A 12,855-nucleotide genomic window follows, 5' to 3' on the forward strand; every position below is an offset into this window, starting at 1 on the left:
CCCTACCTCTCTGTCTGCTTGGTATTTCAGGAAGTGACTTTGGCAGGCAGGAAGATATACCCTAAAGGGAGGAAACAAAAGAAAGGGGGAAGTGAATTTCCTGTCTGTGGCTTTATCTCAAGGATGAGGACCTCGACAAGTAAGCCTAGACTCGGTGTATTGAAGAATCCCACTAAGTAATCAAAATATCCCCTTTGTTGGCAAGAAATGAGTTTGTTATGTGCAAATAAACCATGATGGGACTTACAATCGTATAGGTGGAGAGGGGGGTAGAAACATTCCTGCAGCATAGATATGCTTTAAATCAGTTTATGATCTTTAGGGGGTCCAGTCTATTAGTTCGATTGTTCGCATATAGATTTTACACAAAGTTTGTGGCCCGGAAGAGATAACCAAGGAGATACACTTATGTTATGCCCAGACCTGGGGAAGCAGATGAATCTAGAGAGGCTCCACAGTCGGTTTGCTGAGGTCTGTTCAGTGCTCTCCTAGTTTGCCAGAGGAAAGTGTGGTCCAATAGCCATGGTGCCACCCTGCACAGAATATTATATGTTAAAGATGACAAATGTCTCCTTTAAAAAGGTCACAGCTAAGAGGAAAAGCCCACATAGAGGAAGAACTTCCTTTGATAAGCTTTGTAGTTCTAGACTGAAGATGAAGATATCGATGGTGACAACAGCAAGGCGCCAAATAGATCCTGACATCAGGAAGGAGAAAAGAGGCGAGAAGATTCAAATGGCAGATCTAAACAGAGCCAAGGAAATGATCCACAAAGCAGATGATACAGTCTGATAGATGGAAGAAGCGGGGAAAAATATGATTATGAATGTGCATTGAACGGGATGCAAAATAAAGAAAAGAAATGCATTGAGCTGTATCTTGTCTTTCCAAGCTGCCTTATATATGATTGAAAAAGGAACTGATATCACAGGAAAAAACTAGTCTTAGATTGGGATACTCTGATAAACTTCCCAGGGATTGTCCACCATCTTGGAATGTGGGTCAAGATTGGCATCCATCCAGCATGCCATGCAGCATTCTGAAACCCTCTGGCACTGTTCACACTACCCAGAGCTTGCGAGACAACCACCCCAATCACAGTGAGCACAGGAGAGATCACCTCATGCAGTGAGGGAACTCCATGTCTGCTAGTGTGGTGTCCAGCAGCACGCTGGTGTGAAGCATCTTAAGGGTTCATGAGTTCTGGAACACCTGGTTAGGTGAGGTCTGGAACTGTCCTTTGCATGCATGTAACACTCGGTTAAGCAGGGTTACTCCAAAGTTTCTGCCAGCTCAGAGTGCTGAACCTGAAACTCAAGCAATTGAACCCTACTCTTTTTTAGAACATTTGACTGAAGGTGTTCAAAATCGGGTCAAGGACCGACATAACCTTCACCCAACAGCCCCTTTACCTTGAATGAGCAATATACCACTAGTAACTGCAGATTATAATATTTCAGTCCAGTTTGACCTTTAAAGCCAAGGGTGCACAAACTGAAGCACCGTGAATTTCAAAACATTCTTTCTCCATGAATTCAACTGTACATAGACCAAAGGACAGTTATCCTTTTGGTGTGACGGGAGTAGTGCTGTTTGTTTTGTGGAAAATATTTCTAAGGATTGTAATGCATGGCTGAAACACTAGTGTTGTTAATTGAGTAGTATGGTATTAGAGGGCTTGTATCAGTACAGAATTTAATAGTTACACATTTAGTTCATGTAGATCTATATAATGCCTGCTGGCCTCCAAGGATTTGAGGCCAACATTGTGTCATAACTGAACCAGAGCACCAGAACAGAACCCTGCCATGTCTTGTAATGATTTCTTGTGATGGAGTGGACATTTCTCACTCAGTATCTAGGTAGGATGCTTAATTCTCACGATTTAGTTTCAGCAGTGGGTCACACATCATTGTGTCAAACACAAGGAATTCTGAGTAAGTTGAAGAGACCCTAAAAAAAGAACTTTTTGTTTTTTGCTGTTTCACAATGTATAGACAAGTGAGTATAATCGGAATGTCAGGAATTAAAACAGCTCAGTTAAAATCAGTAAGCAAAAATGTGTTTATTTAAACATGTATTTATATATTTATAATTTATTTTCCAGGTCATTTATGCCCCACAACAGATCTTAAGATGTCTTCACAAAAGACTTGTAATCCAAGGTTGTCACTCTTGGGGCATCCTTTTCATCAGCTGTATCCACTTAATGCTCCTTGTGACCTAGTTCCAAAGACAGAACCCACCAACAGGTTTCCTCAGGCAAAAAGTGCAGTTGCACAAGTGCCAGGCATCCATTGTTCTATTTCGATGCCATCTGGATCAGCACAAAGAAATCCCACCTGGACCGCACCTCCAGTCACCTCACACATACCAGTTGGGCCACCTACTCTTTCAACCCTTGCATCCATCCAGAAACCAGCAACAATACTCCATAATATGGCTCCACCTTCAGACAATCCAGTAGTACAGGTGCCTCTTGTGGCTCTGAAAGGACACAACTATCCTACCAAAACAGTAACGCCAACAAAATCATCTGTGCCAGTGGGCCTATCTCCTCCACTCGTTGCTTCATCTAGCCAAGAACAAACGACTGCACCGCTTATTGGGTCTTCACTTAAAAATACACCAGAACTAGTACCTACTGCTCATTTTTTTGACTTTCATCCTCCAGAGGCATCACAAAGACATCCCACCTTGAAAACACAGTCAACCAAATCACATGTGTCAGCTGCTCCTTTGGCTACGACTCCTACAGTTACTCAACAAGTTGCAAAAACACCCTTAATTGAAACTCTTCAGACAAACATGCTAGCAGTGCAAGTGCCAGTGAACAATTCACTCTGCTCAGCAATGCCCAAAATGTACTCGGGGACAACATCCTGTTTGGCAGCTCTACCACCACGCAAGGCAACAAATACAGCAGTGACAAAGAGCATGTTGGATGTTCCAGTGCCGGTTCCTCTTTGCGTTCAGCCAACAGCTCCATCAACTGGTAATAGCAATGCGTCTATATTGTATTTGTTTCCAGTTGAACCCTCAATGGTGAAGTGTCAAGGTTTAATTTGTGTGCTTAATGCCTCTGTTAGGCGTTCCAGATCAGATTTGGTAGGTCTGGCCTAAAGACAGTTTCAGCTGTCTGGCCAGTGTCATGTTTTTTCAAAAATATCATATAAAAATACAACATATATAGGCACCCCAAACAACACTCTTTCACTACTCATCTGTTGGAATGTGACTTCAATTACGCTGTCTCCCACCCCAGCAAAAGGCATAGATCAGCAGACCAGCCCACACCAGCCTTTCCATGTTTTCACTTTGTGCCTGCATTATTCCTTTGCACGTGTAGACATACACCTAAAAATAGTCCCTCCAAGAAAAATAACTTGTTAGACACTTGCACTTTCCATTCATTTATAGTCCCTATAAATGGTAGGATTTTATAAATTATTTCCATAACTCTCAAGAAGCATATTTAAGTTACAATGTTGCCTCCTTACTGTATACCAGTTGAGGTATATATTTTACTATATAAAACAAGCACAAGTCATTATAGTAGCTAGAATATGTAGGCAGGTTTCTAGGTTGAAGCCACACCCCTACATATTTGTGATTGACACCTCAGCCACTTCTATCTGACTTGAGAGAGAGACCTCTAGTAACTACTTGTAGTACTGCTGCTTTTCAAAGGCATTTTAGTACACTCACTACTTTACATATAGGATAACGCTGACCTCAAAATAAACAGCCTTAATAAATTATTTAAACCAATTGCACTTACAACCGAATAAAAGTTCCTTTACATAGTAGGGTTTAATCACTTACTTTGATAAATATCGAGAAATGTATTGAAATCTATAACTTTGACTCATTATTCTGATCTACCTGTGGCAAATACTTGGACTGTGGACAACAAGCTCAAATGATTTAAATAGCAAACAATTATATGTAAATCCATATATTAAAGCCACAATCCCTCAGCCTGGTGTAGGTCATTTGAAGCAGTTTCATCACTTGAACGGGACCTCTATTAACAACAAATGGAACTATAGCTTTATGAAAGAATATCATATAAAAAGGACCCTTCACCAAATATGTTTATCTTTGGCTTGCATTTTGCTTCTTCCTACCACAGCCCATAGCATAATGTTTCCCAGCATTATTGTTGAAAGCACTTGACTTAATCAGTGGCTGCTAGTACCTCTCTATACTAGGTTCTCTTCACAAGTGTTCCATAGTAATCAAGACATTTATTGAAAATTGTGTTATTGATTCATCAGTGTATACCAGCATTGCCATACTTACTGATCCTGTTGAAATCAATCACAGTTTATTAGAGCAGCAAAAGTAGATGTGCACATTTTTATGTTGAAGCCCAGTCACCTTCAACTTTGTGGAGGACATTTCGAGCACTTGCATTTTACTCAAGAAATATATTTACTAACAATGTGGGTTATTGCAGCTTTGTGACAGACTTGTTAAGCAGATGCTTCTGTCTTGAGGGACATCTAGGAAAGTTATTAAGGGATGCAGTCTTGTTAAAGACTTCACTCTGTTTCTACAGCTCGAGTAGGACTTCTAGTAATTGCTTGAGGTACTGTAGCTGGAAGGAAGGCCAGACCGATTGGCATTGCCAATGTTTTGTTTTCAGATGCATGCGTGTCTGTGTGTCATAGTGAAGACGTTTAATGGCACATGCTTCTTTACCTCCTGCTAAGGTTTGCGCTGCACAAATACCTAATACATACATGTTAACCCTCTTTGGAAAACTTTGTAAAGGAAGCAGTAGCAATGCAGGCAAACCCTACAAACATAAGAAGAAAAGAAAACAGGACACCATTTAAATGTGACCCCCCATATGTTTGCAATAAAAATATTATATTTAAAAACATTCAATGATTTGATTATTTTGCTACTGATTCTTTAAAAAAAACATACAATACTTTCAGTTGTTCCATGCATTTCATCATTAATTTGTATGAAGACTACAAAAAGAAATCATCAACCAACGAATGAAGCACTCAAATAGCAGGTCATTATAATGTCACAATGTCAGAAAAGTAGCAACTTCAAAAAGGAGACAAGACCTAAACCGCCATCCGATCGGACTCCTGAAGTGTGAGAAACCTTATTAAAGAAAAGTCAAAACGTTTTAAAGAAAATATGCAAAAACAAAATTAAAAAGCACACTTCTAAAGCGCTTTTGCCACTGAATAGAAAATAACTTTGTCCAGGCACTCTATATGAAAGGAGATGGTGGGTAAACTGGGCTGACCCATTGCCACATGCTGTATGTTGTGGAAGGTGGAAGCAAAACTCAAATAACAATTCCACAGACCAGTGAATGAATCCAGCTGACCAAAGCCCCCTCTGTATATTTGTATTATGTGTGATTTGTTTGGAAAACAATAGTCTAGTGAGATCCTAAATAAATAACCATTTGAAGTGTTTATACTACACAGAATACAACTACAATGAGTTACAACTACATGGATGCAAGTGCATTAGAAAGTACAATGACTGTGAGCACCGCTGCATCAACTAAGGAAAGCACAAAGGCAAGTGTACTAATACTAAACCATAAACCATCACCTTACTATAATCTTAAATTGGACCCTAACTCTATATCTAAAACTAATCCTTATGAGCCCCAAAAGTAGCCCTTGTCCTAATTCTAAGCCTAACTTTAAATAAAATATAAATAACTAGACCTGACCTTATCTAGCACAAAACCTAAATTTAAACGTCACCTAAACCTGGGGCTAAATGTAAGATTAAAACACATTTCTACCCTAAAGCCCAATCCTAAAATTAAGTCTACCTCATACTCCAACCTAAACTTAATTCTTAACTCACCCTATAATCTTAAATTTAAATTACCCTAAAACCTACCCTAAGAAAAGCCTTTCTTTAAATTTATGCTGATCCGGGCTTATCCCACCCTAACACTTACTTTTCTACAAACCTTATTCGATGCAGTGATTATCACTGTAGTGTTATTGTCAGGAATGGTAATTTTCATCTGATGCAAGCGTAAACTGATGTAGTGGATTCTTATTAATGGGAGTGCACCTAGTGGTAAAACATAAAGTGAATAGGCAGATGAGAACCACACAGTCCATCCATTCAGCCCATTCCAGGCCTATCCTGACACACAGACATGACATTGTCCCTGTCTGCCCCTTATGTACCCTTCTTTCTCTGTCTTGGTCTTCACCCCGTTCAATTCATTTACAGTTTTGGACTTTACCATTTCTGCTAGAACATTGCCTCATATTGTTCTCACCTATGTGCAGTGGTGGTTTTCCACGTAAAAGTGCTTGATCCCTTAAATGTTATGTGTTCAAAATGATGCCTTGTTGCAAATGTGTTAAGGCAAACAATTCCATCTTCATGGACATGGCTCTCCCCTAACGACTTCCATTCCGAATGCAGAGGCATGGTAGTCCATTGTCATCCTAGAGTGAGGTAAACAGTATGTAGAATACCATATATCATGGGAGAGGGTAGAGAGTTAAGATGCAAGAAATGTTTTCGTGTAGAGTCGGAAATCGGGTATGTTTCATAATGATGCGGAAGGACAGCAGAAATGTGTTAACTTAAGACATCTGAAATGTTTATGGCTAGGAGAAAGGGACACAAGACGTTCTGTATTTTATTCAATATATACCAAGTTGCTGTGCAATTCTCCGGGTCTTGTATTTCAGTATGATTATGGAATTCTGTTATGATTTGCAAAACAATGAGTACATATGTGTCGGAATATAGTGTCATATATACATCTGTGGTTTACACATTCTCAATGGTCAGTGTTACTTGGCTTTGTGCTCTTATTTGCCACAGATTTGCAGCAGCAGCTTTCCATGACAGCCTCGGCTTCAAACGACCATGGTCATCCCAAAGAGATCTGCCTCTTTCACATCTGGAAGTTCTGCAAGAGCCTTAGTGAGTCCTAACAAAATATTATTTCGGCAGGCGAAGGAACTTCATGGGCTGCTTTTATTCCACAGTTGTTATTGTTGTTGGTATTAATATTATTATCATTATTATTCTTTTTATTATTATCATCATCAGCATCATTATTATTATTACATTTCTAGAGCGCACAATTACCTAAAAAAGGTGTCCTTGCGCTGAGCTTACAGGTAGAACAAACAAATTTTGAGCAACTTTCTGAATTGACTGTAGTCAGAGGTCCTCCTATGAGAAAAAGACATGCTGTCCCAGAGGCAGGAAGCCTGTACCGAAAATGCTCTGTCACCCACCTGATAGAGTCTAAATTTCAGCTACAATAAAATGTTAGCACAAAGAAACACAGATAGCGGACAAGGCAATAACAATTAAACATGCCCTGAAGGTAGATGGGGCCCACCTGATACACACACAAAGACTTGAAAAAAATCCTTAAACTCCCAGGAAGCCAATTAAATTTCTTTAAAGCAGCAGCCGCAGAAGAGGCTCAGGGAAGTGAAAAAGACAGGTGCACAGCCACATTTTGAATACAGGAGAGACGCTCAATCAGATAGTTGGAGAACCTATGGAATAGAGAATTCCCATAATCTAACGGACTTAAGATGGCAGCTTGAACAATCAACAGTCAGTATTCAGCAGTAAGGAGAGGTAATGTCTTACAGAGCATTTTGAGGCATGAGAAGCAGGTAAAACCAATCTATTTGCAGGGGACGGGGCAGATGCCAATGGATTATTGCTATCAAGATAATCTGAGAGAACTGAATCCACAGGCTTCTCCAAAATTTCAGCTGGGAACAGAAGCAGCGCGCTAGGCCAGAAATTACTGAGGTTGGTAGGATCCGCTGATGATTCTTTTTAATACTGTCACCACCCAGGCTTTTTTTCCAGTCTGGCATTGCAGATGTATTGCAGGCTTCAGACAAAGTGCCAGAGACAGGCTGCCACATTCTGGGTGGAATAGAGCTAGTTGGAGAACCAGAGGAAATGGAACATTGCAGCTTACTTACCTCGCGGACAAAATTAAAATATTAAAATAGCTAAATATTATCAAGCAAAATTGACCTGCAACTACCACGCATTTATTATTTGATGTGGGAGTTTGATGACGTACAAGGAGCATGGGAAGATTGAATAACAAAGTAATAACTTGATGACTGTGATGGATAGAAATAAACTGTGGAAAGGAACTCATTAAAGTCATAAAATCAAGGTTACTCTTGTGTGCCCTGAAAATTCCTTTCTCAAGGGACGAAACGCATTGGCTGTTTCCAGTGTAAATGTGTGACGGGCTTAAGAGAAAGAAAAAAGAAAATAAAGAGAACAATCTTACAAAATTATTCACATGATTGGGACTTTGGTGGCATTATTTTTGATGTGGTGCACCTCTTCATTCTGTATTGTGATTCTGACAACAAGGTTTAACTCATTCATAAATGTTAAGTGTGATGGCAGAATGGTGTAGTACGGAGGACTTAGAACTTGATAGACGCTTTAAATGTTGAGGGAAGCTTGTATATTAGATAATATTAACATGTCACACTTTTTAAAATATAGTTGAATAAATCTCGGGATCATTATTGATTGCATTTAATTTGGTGAAAGGGAGTTGATATTACAAGTTGATGGAATTTTTGTATGTTGCGATCTGTAATAAGGTTTCAGTCAACTTGGAAACAAGTACCCGGTCTTCCCATGGCAAGCACCAAGCTAAGAACATAATACAAATGGAAGGCTTTTTCTGGGTCACAGCAGACTCCTCAAGTTGTCTGTGTACTTCCAAGGTGGACTCTATGACTCCTTGAGCATGAGTCAATAATCCTGCCCCTAAGTAGCATTCAACATGTGTAAATTGAGAACAAAATGCAACCGAAAAAAGCAATAAGCATTAAATGAGAAGCGTCTATCAAACAGATTGATAGTTACAAGAAACCTGTTTAATTTTCATGCAAAGCAGTGTCATGAGCATACCTCTAACAAATCTCAATAGAAAATGTGAGTTGAAGGTGGATGGCATCTAAAAGAAAACGGATAAGAATTTAAAGAAACCAAGAAATGGGATAAGAATTTGGGGAATTGGAGACAATATAAAAGGGATGAATTAGAATTATGAATAGAGGTGAAGGTGCACTGTAGGGCAGAGGGAGAGGGTGGTGGCTGAACCCAGGTGTTGGGCCGTAAAAGCGCCATTCTAAATGCAAAGTGTTGTACTCACTTTGTAAAGTCTCTGGTTGTTGCTTAAAGGGTGTATGTTGATAGCATAATCCTTCATTCATGGCTGTATGAAGACTACCGGTTTAAATAAAAAGAATTAAATTTTTTTTAAAGAAAGTGAATGGATAGTGATGTGAATTTTGAACATCTTAAATATTAGATCTTTCTTGACAGTGAATGAACATTTGTTTTGAACTGTAAATATATGGATATCACAGAATAAGTAAATCTAAATAAATATTAAGCAAGTTAAAGTACTGTCTTGAAATGTATGCTTTATAAAAAAGACCACAATAACAGACAATTCAGTTGCTGTGTATCTGTTTACATTTGAAATGCCTTGTGGATGCGGGAATTAATATAAAATTTAAACATTGGTGAGTAACTAGAGTAACTACTCTAGTTATAAAGAGGCAGACCAGTTTTTCTTGACCCAACCTTTTGGGTGTTTCATGATATTAATGTTCTACTGACTTATAGAGACTTAGCCATTAAAAACTTTATAGACTGTTGCCCCCAGTGCATGAATGTTGTTCATTTCCTGGAAGGCTGGAGGACCAAAATGAAATACTACCACTGCTTTTCCATGCCATAAGTTCCTTTCCAATGTAATACAGGAGCTTCATTCATATGATGTTGGGGGAAGATTCACTTGCACTCTGTCTTCCAGTAGAACTGGTTATTTTTCAACATCCATGCTCTAAGACTGTCAGCTAAAGAAACTGATACAACTTGCTTATGAAGAGATTTGCTGAGGTTCATGCAACTGCACCAGGCAGGTAGTCCAGGGATAGAACTCTGTTTTTGATGTTGGGCAACATGAGCACTTAATCTGGCTTACTTGTGAACTAGTTGATTCCCCTTTCTCGTCATCCCGTGTGCTATGAATAATACTGCTGGTATTAGCAGTAGTACAGTCAAGTTAGTCTTTTATTTCTTGGTCTAGGAGAGACTGAGGGCCTGATTTAGACCTTGGTGGACAAGTTACTCCGTCACAATGGTGACAGATGTCCTGTCCACCGAAATATAAATTCCATGGGATATAACAGGATTTATATTTCGATGGATGAGTTATCCATCACCATTGTGATGAAGTAGCTCGTCCACCAAGCTTTAACTAAGGCCCTGAATGTTCACAGTAATTTTAGAAAATCATAAAGCAATTTTTCAAAACTCATAGGTTATTTGTGAAAATAAAATTGTTTTAATCAAACAAAAAGTAAATATAATAGTTTGATTATTACAAAAGTTGAAAGGAGCAGTTGGTATGGGCTCTTCATATATGGTTTTCTGGAGAGAGTCCCTATTTTGTGCTATAATTTAAAACCAAAACCTTATGATGTGTTTTGTGCTCTCTTCTTTATCATTTTCATGTTTTCTGAAGATTCTACCAGGATAGCTTGTCAGTCACAGCAATAGTGAGAAACTCATGAAGAGTCCTAAGATCATGAGCAGACCTTCTTGAACTCAGAAATAATGAGACTCCTGCAGTTAGGCACAGAATCAAAAAAACACAACCTCAGGGAGTCTCTCAATCTGGATTTTTTGTACAGAGGCTTCTAAGTTTGTGATAGGGCCACTGCAATTTTCTTCAGTTTCCTTCCTGTTGTAAACTCATCCATTGTTTGTGTGTTAATTCTAATATGGAAGCCGGAGAACTATAGTAAGTAAAATATCAGGATCATGCAAGGTGCACTGCAAAGATAATTATAATCCTGTGCTAACAATAAGTGGGTATCCAGATAGCGCCTGTATTCCAAAGGCTTTTGTGCTTCTCTTCTAGCATTATGTAATTATTTTCAGCATTGCTAAATTCATTCTTTTAACTTCAGCATAAATGGTGAAATCACTGGGTGGAAAGCTGCCCAAAGTGGCTGCAAGCAGCAGCATTGCATTTGCTGCCCATAGTCCCCATTCTTGTTGAGCTGGCAATGTACATTAACTCTTATCTTCAAATGATTTCCTTCTTTTCTTCACCCAGAGAACTGTGCCCAGATGCACTACTATCTGCCCTACCGCTGGCAGATATTGGAGGAAACAGGAGAATGGAAAGACCTTCAGTCGATGGAGGACATTGAAAAAGCCTACAGTGATCCCAACAATGCCAGGTACAGATGGGAACTGACACTTGTTATATATAACCCCTAAGGACTCCATTATATTTCAGCTGTAGTTGGTTTTATCAATACCAGGGATGGTCACTGTAGGTCCTGGAGGGTATAAGCAATGCTAGACTTTCAGGATACCCACATTAAATAAATGTATATGCAATGACTCTAAATTGAACTAATTTGCATTGTCAGTGGTTACCTAGAAAATACTTGGATCTGTCCCTCCTGGAATTAGGACTCAGAAAACAGTAGAGCAGAGCTTGTAAGCTTTGAAATGGAAATACAATTAACTGTAAATGTGCTTGGAAATGAGAGTAAATTCACTACAGTGGTATCTGAGCTATAGTTTCAGTCCTGTTGTAAGAAATGGAGTAAAAATGTATTTTATTAGCGATGGGCTTAAAAGCTTTAAATACATTCTTAGGCATTGTCTTGGAATTGGATTTGTCAGTCACCCTCCTTGACCGTAACAGGGATTCTTTGTGCTTGACTCTAATACAAATGGGTGGAGGTTTAAGGTAGGGGTGTGCAAATAACTTTTTGCTCTCATTGCACAGGTACTGATTTTTGTCCTTGGCGAAGTTTGAGAAGTTTTGCTCATTACTTTTGCCTGCTTTTCAACACATAGGACCACATGACAGTGGTTGCTGTCATGACTGCGACCAGCTTGGCAGTCCGACTGCTAAATTAATAATTTGGCATTCAGGACATCAAACCACCGTCATCTTCGCCAGGAACAGTGTTCCCAATGGGCTGACAGCAGGTGCAGGTTGCAATCAGCCAGGGCAGCACTGAACTCAATGCCACCCTGCTGATTACAACATGGTTCTCCACCAGCCTTTTCATGGCGCTTTCACTGCCATGAAAAGGCTGGCAGAGAACAGGTGCAGATAGTGCACATTACGAGGGTGCTGGTGCACCCTGAGGGCGGCAGTGATTACGGCCGCAACAATACTGCTGCCACTCTCCCGCTGAGCAGACGGGCGGAAACCTTATTTTCTGCCTGTCAGCCCAGTGGGAAAGTCATAGTGGGGTCAGCGGTGAGGTAGCCAGTAAGGCGGCAACCTCCCCGTCAGAAGTTCAGCGGACGGGTCTTCCCGTCCGCTGAACTCATAATCGGCCCCATAGTGTGTTGATTTTCACTCTAATCAAGCTCAGCCAGACTGGAAAATGCATGGAGAACTTGTCGCTGCAAATATACCTTATACAGAACCTATCTATGTGCAATTGTATTCCAAAGAGGCAGACTACAGAGAGCCCAACTCACAATACCTCATAAAATTATGTTCAGACATTTCCTTTCACTTTTAAACATACTTTCTCCTTTTTTGGTATTTACCAAATATTCCAAGAGTATGCCAGAGACGTTGCGGGAGTTGCAGGTCTCCAGGATCTTTCCTGGGAGAGACTTGTGATATTCTGGCATACGCATGTTATCATTGCATTGTATCCACAATACAATATCACATTAAGAAGAGGTTTCACCGCTCTGCTATACCACTCTATTTATTCTTTCCTTTTTCCTCAATGAGAAAGCTATTTTTTCTCATGGAGAAACTCC

At 39.6% G+C, this 12,855-nt stretch overlaps 1 protein-coding gene across 1 annotated transcript in view; it reads left to right on the top strand.

Annotated features, from left to right (window-relative positions):
- The window catches only part of LOC138287529 (protein mono-ADP-ribosyltransferase PARP12-like), a 149,395-nt gene that overhangs the window by 61,004 nt on the left and 75,536 nt on the right, over positions 1–12,855 (top strand). The window contains exons 4-6 of the mRNA XM_069228003.1: positions 2,108–2,995; positions 6,844–6,945; positions 11,165–11,291. Of these exons, the coding sequence (XP_069084104.1) occupies positions 2,108–2,995; positions 6,844–6,945; positions 11,165–11,291 (1,117 nt within the window). The remainder of the gene's footprint in view (positions 1–2,107; positions 2,996–6,843; positions 6,946–11,164; positions 11,292–12,855) is intronic.

The sequence above is a fragment of the Pleurodeles waltl genome, chromosome 4_1 (assembly GCF_031143425.1).
Source record: "Pleurodeles waltl isolate 20211129_DDA chromosome 4_1, aPleWal1.hap1.20221129, whole genome shotgun sequence".
Classification (NCBI taxonomy): domain Eukaryota; kingdom Metazoa; phylum Chordata; class Amphibia; order Caudata; family Salamandridae; genus Pleurodeles; species Pleurodeles waltl.